Here is an 18,840-nt window from a genome sequence, read left to right as displayed (position 1 = left end):
CACCACTGCACTCAACAGACACACAAACACAGAGAGACTGAGGCGTTCAAACAGTCAGAGCCATATTATTTCTATTTTCTTGTCTTCTCAGTCAGCAGCAGTGCAGTCAGCTGCGGGTCACGTGACAGACCGTTCGCTGTCACTGCGCATGCGCGCGGGACTCAGTGTTGTCAGGCAAAATATATAGACGGCAGCAGGAGCGGAGATCTGCAATAGATAAACACACAGTCGAGCGCACTGGCAGGACGACAGTTCTGTCGTCTCTTTTCTATTAGTTTATTTTAATGTCATCTGTCGTTTCAGTGGAAAACAGCCGCCCAAGGAAGGGAGCAGGTGTGCCCTTTAAGAGGGGGAGCAGCTGAGGCAAGGGCAGCATCCGAGGCTCCATCCTCTTCGGAGGTAAGTCTGGATGGATGGATTGTTGGATGGGAGAAAGGACGGACGGAAAATGGAGACAAATGCGTCTGATTGCATCTGTGTTTGTGCTGAATTTCATTGGTGGGGTTGGGAGGGGGGGCATGTTTGTGTTGGTATGTGAGTCGTCGAGGTTGGTGCTGGTGGGGGTCTTGAGGACAGAACCGGGTAGAAGAGACATAAAGAAAAGCAAAGGGAGCCGAATACATGCTATTTAACAAAGGAGCCTTGCAAAATCTGGAGCAGATGATGTCTGGAAGGTTTATTAGAAAGAGATAAATAGTAGAATTCCATAATTAGAAACATATTAATGAAATATCATGATCATTTTATGTACACATTAAGTCAATGGGCCTCTCTACCAGTCCAAGGCGGGTCTAATATGAAGACCGCAAACAAAGGAAATTAATAATGGGTTCTTTTAATTTTACTGACCTAGAAACAACATGGAGGCATTCATGCCTGAGGATTTTTTTTGGTTCCAGTCTCAGGATGAACGCAAAAAATTCTTTATAATCTTTATTCTGATGCTCAAGTTTGAAATATGCATATTTGCATCTGCAGAGTATGTCTTTCCAAAGATACAATGTAAAATAAATTAATAGGTTGCTATAAACGCCCTTTAATGTCAGTGATGCTGTTAATTCGTGCATTTTTAAAAACAAGTCTGTTTTATGCATTTTCACTGCCTATCCAAAGACAGACGTATAATGTTTTCACAATGTTCTGTATCATTGACAGTATCAATGTATACGGGTTATGCTGAAACACAAAATTGTCATGATATTTAAAAACAAATATATCCTGGAAAATCAGAAAAGCGGGATGAAGAAGCGCATGTGTGCGTGCGCACACACATGTGTGTAAACATGCGTCAGCATTCACTATGATATTAAGACATGAAGGTCTTGGGAAAGCAAACAAAAGAAACGGAGCCATTCTGGTACTCAGTGTACCACAGTGCATACAGCATCTCCCACACATTCTCTCCACAGTGATTAATGCCACTCTGAAAAGAGGCAGAGATGGCTGTTGCTAGGTTACATGGCAAGGTGAAGTGCGGACCATTTAAAGAAAAGGGGAGGAGGGCACCACTTACAAAGCATGGCATCACTGGAGATCATCTCTTTGTTCCATGTTTTCCTTCTGCTCGACTTCTTTTTGCTATCTGTACTGTTGTTGCAGTTCTGAGGTGATCAGACCAACTTCTGCAGTTTTCTCTTGTCCTTCCTTCCTGGAAACAGGCTGCAATGTTTGACTCTATCCAAAGGACTAGACCTGTTTGAGTGAGCCTTATGAACATCAGATCTAATGGTGAGACATATGTGTTTCTATAGTGTAATGCAATAATTTGTGCATTGTATAATTTTTATTTAATCCTCAGTGTTGCTTTGAATGCTCAACTCAATTATCAGCTTCTATGATGTCACAAGATCTCCAGAATTTAAGCCTTGCTGGTAAAAATAAAATAAGAAAAAAAGGGGTTATTTTTGTCAAAACCATGGATATTTTTACAAATGCATCGAGTACACATCTGAGGGTTGAATCACAGCGAGCCCTTTCTCTTGCAAAGAATAATGCTTTGAGATGCTATATTAAGCTGTGTTTTGAAGCCTTAGGAGGGGTCTAAATAGGGAGATGTGAGAAAGGATGAGAAATGAAGGGATGACAGAAAGAGGTAGCACATCTCCACTATAATGGCCTTTTTTCTTTTTTCTTTTTTACAATGCTTTCACCCACAGGACATCAAAGGCCAGTGTTGGACTGACGAGGAGTCAGATGGGGAGAATGAGTCAGAACAGTTCCTGTATGGTATCCAGGTAAACCGGCTGTTTTATAATTTCTAATTATATTTTTTTTTATTATTGTTGTCTCAATAATGGCGTCCAACCATGTGAGCAGAGTTTCCTGCAGATGAATTTGATGCAAAGCGTTGTTTAAGAGCAATTCTGGCACAATCTGAAATGATTTGGAGTCAGTCTTTAGTAAATATGAATGTTTTATAATCAGCAGTGAGTGCAGAAGAGAAAGATCAGACTGCCTGATAGTTCCAGGTTGAAGTGAAACAGAACTTCCTGTAAAAATGTTTTGTGCAAATGTGATGAGAGTAAATATGACAGACTCAGCTCCATTAATCCGGGCTACTCCATTTCTGTGGCAGCTGTTTCGCGCAGCATCTCATCTGGTAAAGTTCAGCGCTTCGTGAGATCTTAATCTGTTAGTTATCCTTTTTTCCCTTGCTGTTATCTTCCAAGTCTTGTGATTGAAATGTAAATCCAGTTTGGGACTTAAAGCTCATTTCTATGCAGACGGGGGAGCATGAAAGCAGCATAGTGCGGATAAGGATGAAAGAGGGGGATCTGTTCTACTCAGGCAGCGAGGAGGGGATGGCAGTTCAACTAAAAGTCTAGACACCAGCCAAATGCCCAAACTTGAGCTAAAATCTTAACGCCTTAAATGATATTCATGGAAGGTGTGTGTGCGAGCCTGAGCCTATCCCATATGACACCTTCATGTCTAAAACTGTATCAATATGACACAACACGGCATCTGAAGGAAGATCGTTTCACAGATAGATGAAATTAATACACCCAACATCATGTATAAAGATGTAAGAAGTGTCATATAAGGAACTAACTGACTCCATCTCAGACATATGCAGTAACTGAACACCACACTGTGTCTTTCTCGATGTCCGTCCACATATAAAAGCAAATAACACATCGAGGACAAAGACAGTACAATTCAGTTAGCATTTGTCAATGCAGTAATCATCTCACTGCGCTGCCATCGATCCACAATCATGTCAAGCCGCGTGTGTGTATGTGTAGCCAGCTGTAACATACGTGTCATTACAGGGGAGTTGCGCTGCTGACCTGTACCGCCACCCGCAACTAGATGCAGATATCGAGGCAGTAAAAGACATCTACACGGACAGTGCCGTGTCTGTTAGGTACAGCATGTGTTTTTTAATTTATTTAATTTTAGTCACTGCATGATTTGTGTGTAAAGTTTATCCTCCATTAAAAGCTTTAGGATATAATCTGCTTCACCATAGTCGTTAACTGCAATTGATGTGTGCGTCTGCACAGGGAATATGGAACCATCGACGATGTGGACATTGATCTTCACATTAACATTGGTTTCTTAGACGTGAGTCAGCAGTCCTTCCTATTTCTGCTCACACCTCCTCGTCATTACATTCAGCATTCTAAGGTTGACATTTTACAAAGTAATACACCATTTATAATGCATTGTGTGCTCATAACTTATTTACATGGTGAGGAATGGCACTAATTAGGATGATAACTGTGTTTGCGTGCGTACGTCTCAGGAGGAGGTTGCGACAGCTTGGAAAGTTATCAGAACAGAGCCCATTATTGTGAGACTGCGCTTTTCTCTGTCTCAGTACCTCGACGGACCTGGTGAGTCAGTGTGGGGGATGGCGTCCTGAGAGGGGCTTTAGGTCTTTGTGCCAGTAGCTGAGCACTTTGTAATATTGTTTGTCCTCCTTACACAGAACCATCAGTGGAAGTGTTCCAGCCATCCAATAAAGAAGGCTTTAGCCTGGGCCTGCAGCTTAAAAAGTAAGAAATATTTGTTAGATTTAGATGGATAGATTTCATCTAAATCTGATTCTCCAACGTGGCAGGATCCTGAGCACGTTCACCTCGCAGCAGTGGAAACATCTCAGTAATGAGTTCCTCAAGGCCCAGCAGGAGAAGAGGCACAGCTGGTTTAAAGCCGGAGGAACCATCAAGAAGTTTCGTGCTGGACTTAGCATCTTTTCCCCCATACCCAAGTAGGCTTATTGTATATTTTAAATATCCTCCTGTGAGTGTACTTTTAGAGACTGGTCATCATCTGTGATAAATAAGTGTTTATTTCTGAATCTCTGACATTCTTGATCCGGAGATTTAAACCTAGCATACTCAACAGAGGTCCTAACCTCTGCACAACTTGTATCCTGGCAACACTGTTCGAGCACAAATCTTATAGCGCACTTTGGTTTAAGTTTAGTCACTTGTGCTGGAGTTTGTTGGTTGAAGTTGAAATAGAGCAGAGTTGGTATTTATTCTGTCAGTCTTGCTTCAAAATTACCAACATAGTTACAACCTAAAACATTGCAGTTTTACATACTAATGAATCATACAATCAGCTGAGAATTGCTGTTCTTTCATTTTAGGTCACCAAGTCTTCCTTTGATCCAAGACACAGTTTTAAAAGGGAAGCTGAGTGTCCCTGAACTGAGGGTGACCCGCCTGATGAATCGCTCTATTTCATGCACAATGAAAAACCCTAAAGGAGAGCTCTTCAGCTATCCTCCAAATAGCCAGGTCAGTGCCATTCTGGAAAATCACCCTCCAGAGTCAGATCCTTTTGATTAAATTCCAATTAGTGTGATTAATTACTCAACCGCCCCACTTATCAATTGGCCTGAGAGACTGGCCAAGTAGTGGCCATCATCTGTACATGCAGCAGTGTTTGTTCGTAGCAGCAAATTGCTGACACGCTGTTTAATCGGCAGGAGTCGTTGTCAGAGGTCGATCACACAGAACAAGATGCTTGCTTGGGTGATAAAAGCTTTTCTGTCTGTGTTATGATCGTTTCCATGAATATTTATAAAAGGATTTGAATGCTGCAGCAGAGGTACAACACATAGATGCTCTATTTCTTTATTTATTTGAATCCGACTCCACTGATTGCCATAGAACCACTGGCAGTTTGCAGACATATTTGGGCAAATGAAACTATAATCGTTCTCAGTGCCAAAGCACATGATTTCCAAGGCATTGTACTCTATCTTCTGGGATTTGTTCTTCTCGGATATCCGACGCATGAACTGTTTCTACCTGAGTGTGTTACTTACCCCTATCATGCCATGGCCGTTGTGCTGTTTCCCATAATCCTTTGTCTTCACTTGACCCATCAGACTGTGGCTGTCCCAGCGGCAAGGGCCCCAGCGCAGATTACCACGAGGCAGCTGATTGAATTGTTTTTCTCGTCCCAGGCGGGTGGTCACTGCAAGAACATCCCAACACTGGAGTATGGCTTTCTAGTACAGGTCAGACATCAGTGACTTATGAGAGTAATTACTGCTGCACTTACGCACCAGACCCAGCGAGAGCCTCTTGTGTTGTCCAAAACATGACACAGCTGTATGTAATCACAGCGTGAATTAGGTTTTATCGCAATTCTACCTCCTTCCTGTCATGGAGGAGTGTTAACCAGAAACACCGCTGCGATTTCCTTCTAACAGATAATGAAGTACTCAGAGCAGAGGATCCCCACACTAAATGAGTACTGCGTGGTCTGTGACGAGCAGCACGTCTTTCAAAATGGATCCATGTTGAAGGTAATGAGAAAGATGAGTGAATCGGCATATTACACTATGACAGCATATTAGACAGCAGCACATGTTAGATGTTTTTCATAGTTATATACAAAATGATGATACTATCGCCAGCTACAGTAATTTCCTAAAAGTCTAGCAGCATTTATGTGCTGATTGATATTGAAATTGTGACTTTAGTGAAACCCCAAAATGCTGGTAAAAATTACTCACGGAGGTCTTTATTCCTCCACTGGGGAAAAAAACAGAAAGCACAATTCACAAAACCGCAATTTCCGAGTCCAAACAGAGGAAATCACAGGAAAGGGCGGCAGGAGGAGCAGCAACCAAGCGAGGGTTAAGCGCGAGAGAGGAAAAGCAAGGAGTGGCAGAAATTCACAAAAGGAATGAACAGAGAAATGATTTGCTACCGGGTACCAGTGGTTCACACTCATCTGGCAACAACTGGAGGCATGATCACTCCTTTAAAGCAGCCGAGTTGGTGAGCGATGACGAGGTCCAGGCGTACAGCTCTGCACCGCAAGTCATCATGCAGCTCCTGTCAGGAGAGAGAGAAAGAGAGAGAGAGCCAAAGAAACCCTGACAGAAGTTCTGACACCTAAAAGATAAGCTGAGCCTCACAATTACTCATCTAGTGCTGCCAAAATCAACCAATAATGCCTTCAATGAAATCTAAAACAAAGCAAAAATGAACCTAATGCAGTTGTTTAGATTATTATTAACATCTTTTTTTGTGTTGCCAATATCAAGGAATCGTTTATGAAGTAGCAACTCATTCTTGTGTCTTATTTCCAAATAAAGATTTATTTTAAAAAAAATGAAGCATCAGATGGGTTAACTGGTGTGAAGGGGCATGATGAAAACAGTCGATGACCAAACAAACTGAACTGAGAGCGTTAATCCCTCATCATCTACGTGTATAATCTTTTATACAGCCGGCTGTGTGCACCAGGGAGCTGTGCGTGTTCTCCTTCTACACACTGGGTGTGATGTCCGGAGCTGCAGAGGAAGTGGCCACTGGGGCTGAGGTAACGATGCAATAAATCATATAAAATGTTATTTACAAGTTTTGTATTTTCTCCTGGTTATAATTTCTTTAGGCCAGATAGGATAAAATGTGTACAGTGTGCAAGAAAAGCAGCATACATAAAGTACAAAATACATACATACATATTGTAACAATGAGGAAAGAATGAAATAAAACATGTAATCCACGTCCTCTCAGGTGGTGGACCTGCTTGTGGCTATGTGTCGAGCTGCTCTTGAGTCTCCTCGTAAGAGCATCATCTTTGAGCCTTACCCATCAGTTGTTGACCCCAATGATCCTAAGACACTGGCCTTCAACCCAAAGGTCAGCACTCTCTCCAGCAATGTAATAAGATAATAAAGTCAGTGCATGCAGTTCATACTTACGAATATGATTAAAGATGTCAGCATGCTCTGTCTCTCTTACCTGTGATGGCTGTGCGGCTCAACTACAGAAGAAGAATTATGAGAGACTGCAGAAAGCGTTGGACAGTGTCATGTCCATTCGGGAGATGACTCAGGTACAAGAATGAGGAGGAAGGGAGATGAGGGAAGGGGGATATTAAAGGAGTAGCCTCTGTGTTCTTTATCCTGTTATGGTTGACACTTGGCTGCTCTTCAACCCGGTATTTTTCCAGGGTTCGTATTTAGAAATCAAGAAACAGATGGACAAGCTGGACCCTCTGGCCCATCCCCTACTGCAGTGGTGAGTAATACATGTGTTTGTTCCCCACGTGTGTTAACTAGGGGTAATTTTATTTTGGGAAATAAAGCAGTTGTATCACATTCATGTTTCTGCCTCCCTGCAGGATCATTTCCAGCAACAGATCACATATCGTCAAGCTGCCTCTGAGCAGGGTGAGGATGCCTGACATCACTCATACATCAGTTCATGAATGTTTCATTGTGCATTTAGGTGGCATGAACTTATTCTCTGTCTGTGTCTCTCTCGCCCCTCCCCAATGATTATCACAGCAACTCAAATTCATGCACACCTCCCACCAGTTCCTGCTGCTCAGCAGCCCCCCAGCCAAAGAGGCCCGTTTTCGCACTGCCAAGAAGCTGTACGGTAGCACCTTCGCCTTCCAGTGAGTCAGATTTGTTTACTCGGGAGACGTCCAATGTTTTTTGGTGTTTGTTTAAGGGCTACTTTTGCATCCTGTAACTTCAAGTGCTTCAAATCATTCAGGCAGGTAAAAATGTTTTGGGAAATAATTCATGCTGCATATGTGATATTATATAAAACATTTCCGCCCTTATTGCTGTCGGGTAAATATTATGCGGGTAATTACTCTCAAATCAAGCACTGTGGCTAAAATGCATGCATAATTTAGCATTACTGCAGCACACCCTGGCAAACACTAAAGTGTCTCCTTGTAACACCTGGTCTTTATGATTTGAATGTCGGAACCATTTGAGCAGATTTTTGTCGTAACAACAAAAAGGACAGAATTATTTTGGATTGAGAGCCAGCACATGGAGCCAGCTCCTACTGTCAGATGGAGCAAATGGAGCTTGGATGAATATTTCAGATAGACCGCTAAATTACGCTCAATGCAGGATAGGAAAATGCCCAAATGTACAGTATGTACCTTACTGCTGTAAATGGAAAGATCCAATTTTCAAGAATGCCCACATAACAACAATAGGATATTATAATTCATTTTATCTTTCAGCATTACATTATATTCATTTTAAAAAAGAAATGGCCAATCCAACAAAATTTACATCCATACACTTTGTATAGGTGGATGAAACAACTGGGATAGCATCAGATCTTTATTCTTTTTTCTTCTCTCAGTGGTTCCCACATTGAGAACTGGCATTCCGTTCTGAGAAATGGACTCGTCAATGCCTCTTATACCAAGCTGCAGGTACGTAGTTTCAGCCACGGACGGTGAACCTGCTGCAAAAGAGAGTGCGCGCTCGCTCCTGGCCGAATCATTTTTTGCAGTGAATGGACGACAGCTTCGCTCTTGTCAGCCTTGCTGTTGGCATTTCACAGAGCTGTGCACGTAGAGAGATTTTTTTTTTTGAGGCCGGACATGTCTCCTCCTGTTAAGGAGGAAGGTGGGTGGGGCTGTGATGTCAGCTGTCAGGAGGCTGGCTGTGAGGGTTAGCCGCCTAGACCACAGAGCAGTTTAGATCAAGAGTGTAGACCTGAGTATAGAGTATAAATATCAAATATTTAATATTCATCTTTTACTTATATATCTGTGTTTGGTGGAGCTGACCTCATAAGTGTTCTCACAAAGATGCTTACGTTCTATTCAAGGATAAATGACAAAACTGTGAATGCCGGACCACCAAGAAAGCCAGACAGTGACTTTGCCTGCTTTGCACTACACACACGTCTGGAAAGTAGATTAGATGCAATTAAAAAAAAAGAAAAGAAATCTGAAGGATCTTTGAAAGTGTCATCCCACCCATGAGTGCTCCATCATGTCTGCCTGTCTCATTTATGCCGTCTTTGTTCTCAAGCTTTTTGAACTCTGCCATCTCTGATCTCGCCTCGGCACTCGTCTGCCTCCTCTTTCTGTCCTCTCATCTTCACCTTGAGCATTGACCCCCCCCTACCTCCCCCCCGAACACACATACACGCACACACTCACACACATGCTTGCCGTCCTCCACTGTCATTGGGCTTCACAGTCATTGGATGGCAGAGTGGCCTCCATTAGAAAACTCTTGTCTTTTTCTCCTTTTTGATTTCCTCCAGATGTTCCCCGGCCTGACCTACAACTTTTCAAAGTCCATTTTTGTTCTTCCATTTGCTTCTTCTCTGGTTTCACTGTTATTTAGAGCACATCAACCTCCATGAATCCCTTTGTTGTCCTAAAGTGGACAGCCCTGTTTGGGTGGACATCATCACCACTTGTCATCAGTGCATAAAGGAGAAACAGTGCCAATGTTTTCAGTTTTCTCTAACCAGCCGCTCACATTTGTTTGGCGATTTACTCTCCACTACCACTGGATCTTTGTGTGATCTTTGTGTAATTCCGAATTGTTGATCTATAGGATACTGTAGGTAATTACTCCTGTCACAGGAAAACTTGAGGAACCTGCGGTAGTTATGCGTGTATGAGCGTGTGTGTGCAGGTGTGTGTTGCTGCAACAGCTCAATGATTCCTCCTTCCTTCCTGCTTTCTTTTAAACCCAAGCTGCATGGGGCAGCGTATGGAAAGGGCATCTATCTGAGCCCCATCTCCAGCATATCTTTTGGATACTCAGGTAGGAACAGCTCATCGCTCCATCACCCTGCATCCCTCTGGTCTCACCATATTCACTGAGTGCAGTCTATGTCCTGGTTGTCCCGGGACACTTTTACATGTGGGAGATTTTCCATGCTACCCTAATGTCTCACTTCCTGTTGAGTATCACCTCCTGTACCATCCATAAATCATGTTGTGGTTTTATAATGAACGCGATTGTCAAGGCAACTTTGTGTGTGTTTATTCTTTTGTTTGTGTTTAATCACAGTCTTGACTGTGCAAGGGTGGACCTTCATCATCAGCTCCAGTTATCGAGAGTTGTTTGTTATGATTTTCTTAAGATATGCAGAAGAAAATATCAATATCAAATATCATTGAAACATTAAGTGGGAATTTGAGACAGTTATAGCCGAAACCTTTGTGAAAGTTAGCAAGTAATCACTGGTCTGAACAATGAAACCACCAGCGGAAGGTTTTACGCAGCATAAGTGACTCTGGTTGAGGACACTCTAACTCCTGGCAACTGTCTGTGTGTTGCATCTTGCAGGAATGGGGAAAGGACAGCACCGTATGCCCACCAAAGATGAGCTGGTGCAGCGCTACAACCGAATGAACACCATACCACAGGTGCTTTGCTAAAATCACTGGATAAATACAATCATTTAAAAGAAATCTTCACTGGTTCTCATTTAAAGGAAAGACTTGTTCATAAAATGGGGCTAATTCATTAGAGGATACAAAATATTATCCTATTTATGCTATTGCACATCACCTCTGTATGTTTGCTACAATCCTTGGGTTTTGCTTCAGTGAGTGAATTTAGAAAAGATCTCCATAAATATTGATCAGCTCTGCTGGTGGGACATTACCATTGTCTCCTGTCTCTTTCCTTTAACAGAGCCGTCCCATACAATCAAGGTTCCTTCAGAGCCGAAATCTGAACTGCATCGCTCTGTGCGAAGGTAATAACAAGCAGCAGGTAGCGTACAGGGGGAAAATGATAAGAAGAGAGAAGTATTCGATCCCTTGATTTTATTCTGTTTGGAAAGCTAAATATCTGTGCAGTCAAAAGAACACATCGAAGCATGAATAGCTCTACTGCAGCATACTGTCTACAGTTGAATTTAAGCCTTTGTAACGTGAGTCATACTACGCAACACGTATTTTAACAGTTACTATTTCTGGAGTCACGACACCGGGTGCCTGACAATAATTCTTTATTCTCTTTTTTTGAAACAGTGATAACATCCAAGGACTTACAGAAACACGGTAACATCTGGGTGTGTCCAGTTTCCGACCATGTCTGCACTCGCTTCTTTTTTGTGTAAGTAGCGCTGCTATTGATGAGTCACTGCGATAGAAATACAAGTCTTGCGCGGCATCGTCCGCCATTAAATACTTGGCTAAAGACATAGACCTCAATTGTTCAGTTAAACTCAGCAGTGATTTTGTGGGAAAAATCTCGCTGTAATTGCTCCTTTTGTGAAGAAATCAAACGGTAACATCCATGTTTCAAACTGTGTATTTTAGTGTTGAACAAACACAACATGGCCCCTGATGGTCAGTCCACATTTTAGGCACACATTTACCAGATGGCAGGTCTATTATTATTATATCCACTGCTATTTCCTGGATTGGGAATTCAATTTGAGATGGCACTGTGTCAAATTCAAACCAGGGCTCCGGTTCTCCTTTTGAGCTGCGTGGATTGTTTTTTTTCCCCTTGAAGGAATTGATGTGGGTAGAATAAAAACAAGGAATAATATCAGTGGGTTCTACCTCAAAAGACGTTGTAATTGATTTCCCTCTGAGACAGGAACAGCTGATAGAGGCGCATTTAAATATAAATGGCTATGATGCCTTTTAATGAGGAAATATATAACAAGTGTGGGCACGTTCTTGGGTACGTGCAGGTACGAGGATGGCCAAGTAGGAGATGCCAACATCAACACCCAGGAGCCCAAAGTGCAGAAGGAGATCATGCGTGTGATTGGGACCCAGATCTACTCCAGCTAATAGAGGTTCTCCATCTCTCTTTCCCTCCCTCTCTCTCTCATGGAGGTACACAGACAGGCAGACAGTGAATGTTTGGTGGAGCTGACCTCAGGCCAGGTAGCGGAGGCCGGGGGAGCTCTTGAGCACATTATTTCTGAAGTCGTTTTCCTCTGATTGTCTCATTTCTCACCTTTCTCTCTCTCCACCCCTTCATCTCAGCATGCTTAAGCAGCACATTGTTCATTTAACCTTCCTTTAAGTTAAAGTCTGTCTACTTTCCTCACTCACTTTCCATCAAAAGCATATCACTATTGAAATGTGTGCACACGCTCAAACCTGAGGGCTGACTGGGCTTTTCTCCTTGATAATTACTGTTGCACTTTTGCTGATCCTCGGTACTAATTATCTCTCCATATAATTTCTTTATGTGAATATCCATAAAAAAAAGACATTCCTACTGACACAGATCCCATTGTTGCAAAAATGTGATGAATTTACATTCCTAAACATGTTCTTTTTTTGTCTTTGCAAAGGCATCGTGTCTTCTGTTTGCTTCATAGTCTTTAATTAATTATGTATATTGAGGATCAGGGTATGTGGACATGAGGGGCAGCCAAAGCAGTTCTGGGCTCGGTGCATACTGTCAGCACTTTTTTTCTTTTTTGCATGGCATCTAAAACCAGCCATTAACAGGATTACGTGTTATTTGTTTACAACAACAGTAAGTGAGTTTGAGTCTTAATGCACTCTGCATCTCAGACTAGAAAGTTAATCAGTGTGGCAGGAGAGCAGCTTACAGCAGCATACATTATATTTACTGGCATTATTACAGCACTGGTGTCCGGCAGCTTTGTGCCCTTTTATAAAGGCTTTTGGAGATTAACTGCTTTTTTCCCCTGGCCTTCATGAGGTTACGCAGCTTGAAGAAGATGGCATCAACATTTGTGTCAAAGGCAAACATCCAAAAACGGCTGTATGGAGAATATATTAGAAAGGCCTCAACCGCTGAATGTCAATATACTGTTAATAAGAATATATATATATATATATACGTATATATAAGCCGATCCTGCCACTACTCCTGCCACACTATCTGTTCCTGTGCCCAACAACCACAAAGCCTCATGTGTGATGGTTGCTTTTTCTTAAGTCCGTCACATTATGGAGTCCATCTTTTGAATTTACATTGCAGAAGCTACGATTTCATCTGTACAGATAAAAGTGGGGCTGAACTCTTACGATATGGCGCATCCTCCGTCGTCCCGTTGGAGAATGCCAACCTTGTACAGCGAATCAATTTTTATCGGTTATTCATGTACCGTATGTATGTATCTATGTATGTACGTGTGAGTTTGTATTTTATTGACATTAAATTAGACATTGCACTTATTCATCATTTGCCTGACCTGGAGAAAAGGACTCGCCTCGGGCCTGCTTTGGACAGAGTAGAGCAGAAGGAAAAAAAGAAAATTTATGGAGTCAGCAAGACTATAATATCCAACATCGTAACCACGGAGACGGCCTTTCACTGTCCTCAGAAGCTAGAACTAAATTATACTGACTACCGAATGGACTCGAGGCGCCAAAAGAGATGGAAATGTAAATAAGGACGTTGGAGACCTTGTTGAAAAGTTTTGCAGTCGTGTACAGCTTACTTTTTCCCCATGTGGCGGGACTATGATAACTGATGTCTGGTTTTTCTGAGATCTGAGCTGCGAGTGTCTTTGAAAATCTGTTCTCTGGCCGTCTGTCTCTGGTGAGTAATGTGTTCAACAATGATGTTGACGACAATGATGGTGATTACGATGATGAAAGGCGATGATGCAGGAGGAAAGAATAAAGCCTGATTTTGCACAGTTTTACACGGTCTCCTTTTCTTTGATGTCCAGACCGAAAAATAACAGTACAATCTTCCTTTTTTGCTGATACTTTGTTTGATAGATTTGAGCAGAAGGGGGCACCGTTACTCCACCAGCAGGCACAAAGACCACCTCCTCGATACTCTTTCCCGTTTTCATTTTCAACACAGCTTTTATATTCAAGCAGACACAATGAGAAACTACCATCAGAACTTCAGCTCACAACACAATGCATCCTTTAATTTTTTAACATTTACTTAATCATGCAGTGAAATGGGTGCTAAAGATCTGCTCGGCTCTGACACACGCTTATGATTTGATATTGCAGTGGAAGTGGGTGAATAATGAAAACAAATTGCTGACCAAACTAAATGTCAACACTGCTGCGTACATTCGGAATACTGGGCAAATGGAGATTTTATGAATAGATACTGTGTTCCAGTTCAGTGTGCAAGTAGGCTTACCAGCTGAAAAACAAAACTAGAAATAGATTCAGTAATAGAATGATAATTTAGTGTGTAACATGCATCTTTCTGGGTGGATGGGTGCAATACTAAACATGAGACCACTTTCATCTTTTGCCTACATTGATTTTTTTCTAGCCGTGTTACACATTGCAGTCCGTATGCTCGCCTCTAAGAGAAAAACATCTCTAAAATCTGCTTGGCCTCTAACCACGGAAATCACTTTCCCTGCAGACTAACTGGACACTTCTCTGCCAGTCGAGTCCCCGACTGTTGTCAGCAGGCCAGTGGGAGAGATCGAGTGGCCGGACCTTCACAATAATATCTGCATAACTGTGTGAGAGAGAGTAGCAAATGGTGTGTAGTGTTCACATGCTCCCTGAAACCCAGTCCTCATGTTGGACACGACCCCCTCTTTTGGCTCAGGCCCCCAACACAACGGCCTATTTTTTCCCTGCAGTTCAGCCCTCTACCACAGAGGGGAGCTCTGGTGTTGCTCTAATTTGCTTTCTTTGTTTGCATTGGTGACCACACACACTGTGGCACATTTGCAAAGCACATTACCACACACTCGCAGGTAAACATGCACAATGGGTGTTTGGTGGTGACGGAAGGGCAGAGGGTCACAGAGGAAGCGACTTCTCCCCATCCCTTCCTCCCAGCCTCCGTAATAAGTGTTACCGTTTGATTTCTTCACAAAAGGAGCAATTACAGCGAGTTGTTTAATCACCCACACATTTATTGAGCTTAGAGTCTCTTAGCTTGCAGCTCAGGCCCCTGTCGTCGGCAGCAGCGGGCACCTGAGTGACAGAGAAGGTCAGTGGTTTAACAGGGCGCGAAAGGGGGTCTCATTTGAGTTAAGACTTTCCAGGGTACTCCGTACGCCACAAAGGCCACCGGGACAGAGACAAAGAGGAAGTTGAGACCAGGAGAGAAAGCCAACCAGACAGACAGAATTTACATGTGTGCAATTTCAAATACATATATCATACACACATAATGGCATCGCAAATTTCATTAGCTGGCAGCATCAGCTTGTAGTTTGTAGAAAACAACAATGCTGTATTAATGCTACAATGCCCTGTTGTGTTATTATTCCTCCACATGGCCATTTAATTGGACTTCTGGAATCAATTGATTGACAGAATTATGTCAGACTCCACTAGAATAGGTCATCATATGCCTGCTTTCAGCTTGTTAGTATCGGACCTTTCCTAATTGACCTTTTAAGTCACAGACCGCCTAACAACCAACAAAGAAGTTAGCCAGTGGCAAACCGGTAGCATATTGAGCGGAAACTCGAGCTGACACATCATAAATTGGATGTCCTTATTGGTCCAAAATGTGTGGTTCTTTAACTAGCGTGTTGTAGATCCCCTTCGATTAGACTTTCCCTTGCAGTGGGAGTCTCATTACAACTATGACAATTTCAATTTAGTGTGATTTCAGTCAGGCTACCATTTCATGTTTGTTTTAGCGGGACAAATAAACATTTATCTAGCGTTGTGCAACTATTGCGAAGTTATCACGCCCTCTCCTGTTTCAGCAGGCTGTTATCGCTCTCAATTCAGCCTTTTCTCAAAGCAAAGTTTTTCTTTTCTGCAGCAACCACAGACCAACAAACAACAACATAATCCCCACCATATTCTCCATTGTTGTGTTTGTCGCACACGGTGTCTCATCACAGCGGTTCCCCCCCGACATCGCCACTACAACAAAGGTACCGCGAGCTGGAAAAGCAGCATTAGGTACATCAAAGTTGCAGTCAGTCCACGTGTCGGGTGAAAGAACCCATATTTAGGTGATTTTTTGGAGAAGAAAGGAATACTTAAAGTTTGCCAGAACAAAGCACCCATATTGTTCTTGATCCTTACATGCAGTGCATCAGGCATGGACGTGGGGACATGCTGAGAACAGGTGTGGCATACACAAACCTTTTTTCCCCCCTTTTCTTTATCCGACAAAGCAAAAGCAAAAACATCAGAATTCGATTTTCCTACTTTACAGTCCGCAGAGAGCCCAGTGAGCCCAAACTCCCATTCAAAGCAGTAGCAAGCACAGTCGGTGTGAGAGCGTTTTATTGAATTTTCAGCCTGAATGTTCCTCTATATTTATGTGCCTCCTCTATGAAAATAGTACGATATGAATGATGGAGCACAAGCCCTTGTCTCATCCCTCAGTGGTAGCAAGGATGGTGGCGCGAGGTCACAAAGGCGACGGGAGGCGGTGTTTTTGGGGGAGGAGGCAGGTGGTCGTTTTTTGAAACGGCACAAACGGGGGGAAAAGAACAGCAGTGCTGAGTGGTGACCGAGGAGAGACGGGTGAGGTGAGGAGGGAGGAGGAGGGGGGGTCGTCGAAGAAGTGGGTAGAAGGAGATAGGGGATGAGAGGGAGGGAGGAAGGGACTTAACACTATTGCTGCTCATAAAGCCAACAGCTGTGTGGGTAATGTTTTGTGACACCGAGTCTCTCCGAGCCCTTCTGTTTCCCAGAGAGCTCGGAGACGCCATATTCTGTCGTCACAAATGGCTCTGTCATTCACCCCCTAAGTCTTAATTATCGCTTCCAGTTTTTTTGGCCACATTTTGCTCAGGCGTATGGATCCATCTGCACGCCGTATAATTCCACTCCGCAATTTACAATTGGCATTTATTACAATGGCCTCGGCGGCATCTCCTCTTTAACACCGGCAGCCTTTCCAGAGAGACGAGGGGGGAACAAAAGAGCAATGCAATCTGGCACACCCTCAGTTCCCTCAAATCTCGCTTGTCTTTTTTTTTTCATCTGTAACCTTGCTCTCCGTACGACTATTGCTCCCCACCCCCGTATCAATCCCCCCCTCCCGCTTTGTGTGTTTTCCCTTTGTTATTAATTTAATTTTTATGGGGTTCACAGTACTTGCACAAACCACCCCCATCTGCCTTGAAGCATAGGAAAAGGAAATAGCTGATGTTGATTTTCTTTTTCTCCTCTCCTCCTTTCCCCCACTCCATAATTCATTTTGGATTAATTCTCCTGTCTACAGAGACAATCCTAATTCTTTATTATTTCCACTTCACAGACTTCATGACATCCCCATATCCACATATCATATCCAGGGGAAACTTTACACCCAGCAGACCTTTTTGTTTCCTCTTCTTGCTTCCTGTCTCTCTCATCTCTCATTCACTCTCCCTTAAACACACCATCTCAGTCTCTCTCTCTCTCTCTCTCCATTTCTTTCACTCCTTACTCCATCTTGAAGTTACTTGTTAGTTCCTGCCCAGCTGAGCCTCCATCTATAGAGGCAGGCAAGCACCCGGCAGACGTTGGCTGGCACACACAGACACACACATACACACACACACTCACACACACCTAAATGTAGCCCTACTCCATAGCATGACGGGCACCTCTTCAAAAATGTAACTACAGACCATGACGACAAAGACCGTAACAGCTGTGACTGGTCCGCTTGATCGGTGTGTGTTTCCTGCTACAGTGTAAAAACTCTGGTCACTATAGTTCCACACGTGCACTTCGTGTGCACGTATATGTCCCTATTTTGATGAAGCGACTCTCCGAACACAGTCAGTGCAGCCCAACTGCACATGCTGCCTGGTAGGCTCTCTAGAGCCAACGTGACGACCTTTGTGTTATCAATGGGAAGAAAATGACAGCCTTTTTTTAGTCATTATGGGGCCACAGGAAAAAAAAATAACAAAACATTAATTTGTCACTTGTATTTCCCCGCTTTATGTTGGGCTCTGCAGTGCTTTTCTTTGGCTCCTTCACAGCACTCACCCGTCAATTTCCTCTGCCATTAGAGATGTTTGCTGGCAGATGGACTCTTAGGCTCATTGTATAGCAGCCCTGTTTCACCCTTATTTATAGCTCCTTTCTATTTCGCCACTCTTTCTCACTCCTGGTTGCCATCTCTGTCCCTCTGTCCATTTCCATGTTATTTTCTAACTCTGCTTTTCAATACCCTCTCTTCAGCAGCCTCATTGTGCCTTTATCCCTGCCGCCGTATACGCTTGTTTCTCTACTCTTGCTGTCTTTGAACATCTCTCTTCATTTCCTGATCTTTGTGTTTCAGCTTTGTGACTCTTTTTAGGGTTTTTTTTGGGGGGTGGTGTTTTTCTGGGGTGTTCTTCCTACATCAAGTGCGGTATTTTTCTCTCTCCCCCCCCCCTTTATTTATTTCTTATTTAGCTATCATGGGTGCTCTTCTTCGTCCAGCACACCTTGCTAACATTAATGCATGAACTTGTGCCCAGACACACGCAATGTCCCATCACCAATTCACTATTAAGTGGACTCTGAATTTCCCCTGAGCTTTGGTATGGTGGTGCTTGCCTCTGGAGTCCAGCCCTGCTAGATGTGTTGTCTGCTCGCTCACCATTCAATACCCTCCTTTAATCTGACAGGCTTCATTTTGTGCATGTGTGTGTGTATCTTTTTTCTTTGCTCTGTGTCTCTCTGGTTTATATTACATTATTATCTGCAAGTGTACTACTGCATTTCAGATGTGCACAG

General features: G+C 43.0%; 1 protein-coding gene across 5 annotated transcripts; it reads left to right on the top strand.

The window, feature by feature from the left end:
- Positions 1 to 151: 151 nt before the first annotated feature.
- Positions 152 to 13,862, top strand: parp6a (poly (ADP-ribose) polymerase family, member 6a). Of its 5 annotated transcripts, none has more exons than XM_057015158.1 (23): positions 152 to 399; positions 1,659 to 1,728; positions 2,157 to 2,234; positions 3,273 to 3,367; positions 3,507 to 3,567; positions 3,749 to 3,839; positions 3,935 to 4,001; positions 4,067 to 4,216; positions 4,601 to 4,751; positions 5,426 to 5,479; positions 5,675 to 5,770; positions 6,703 to 6,795; positions 6,993 to 7,118; positions 7,195 to 7,314; positions 7,432 to 7,499; positions 7,603 to 7,651; positions 7,769 to 7,881; positions 8,595 to 8,667; positions 9,955 to 10,024; positions 10,553 to 10,632; positions 10,904 to 10,967; positions 11,245 to 11,329; positions 11,919 to 13,862. In XM_057015158.1, the coding sequence occupies exons 2-23, from the start codon at positions 1,726 to 1,728 to the stop codon at positions 12,019 to 12,021; spliced, it is 1,890 nt and encodes a 629-aa protein (XP_056871138.1). In that variant the 5' UTR covers positions 152 to 399; positions 1,659 to 1,725; the 3' UTR covers positions 12,022 to 13,862. The 5 variants fall into 5 exon arrangements, with proteins under 5 accessions (XP_056871138.1, XP_056871147.1, XP_056871121.1 ...); XM_057015167.1 differs by having other exon boundaries at positions 155 to 399; positions 7,249 to 7,314; XM_057015141.1 differs by having other exon boundaries at positions 155 to 399; positions 1,600 to 1,728; positions 5,348 to 5,479.
- The last annotated feature ends 4,978 nt before the right edge of the window (positions 13,863 to 18,840 follow it).

The sequence above is a fragment of the Takifugu flavidus genome, chromosome 2 (genome assembly GCF_003711565.1).
Source record: "Takifugu flavidus isolate HTHZ2018 chromosome 2, ASM371156v2, whole genome shotgun sequence".
Taxonomy (NCBI): domain Eukaryota; kingdom Metazoa; phylum Chordata; class Actinopteri; order Tetraodontiformes; family Tetraodontidae; genus Takifugu; species Takifugu flavidus.
Note: the sequence above shows the minus strand (reverse complement) of the source record. Positions and strands in the feature narration are given on the sequence as shown.

Excerpts from the sequence above, each read along its gene's own strand:
- parp6a (XM_057015141.1), top strand. Across the intron at positions 5,480-5,674 it reads AGTATGGCTTTCTAGTACAG|ATAATGAAGTACTCAGAGCA; the intron begins GTCAGACATCAG and ends TCCTTCTAACAG. Across the intron at positions 7,652-7,768 it reads TCAAGCTGCCTCTGAGCAGG|CAACTCAAATTCATGCACAC; the intron begins GTGAGGATGCCT and ends TGATTATCACAG.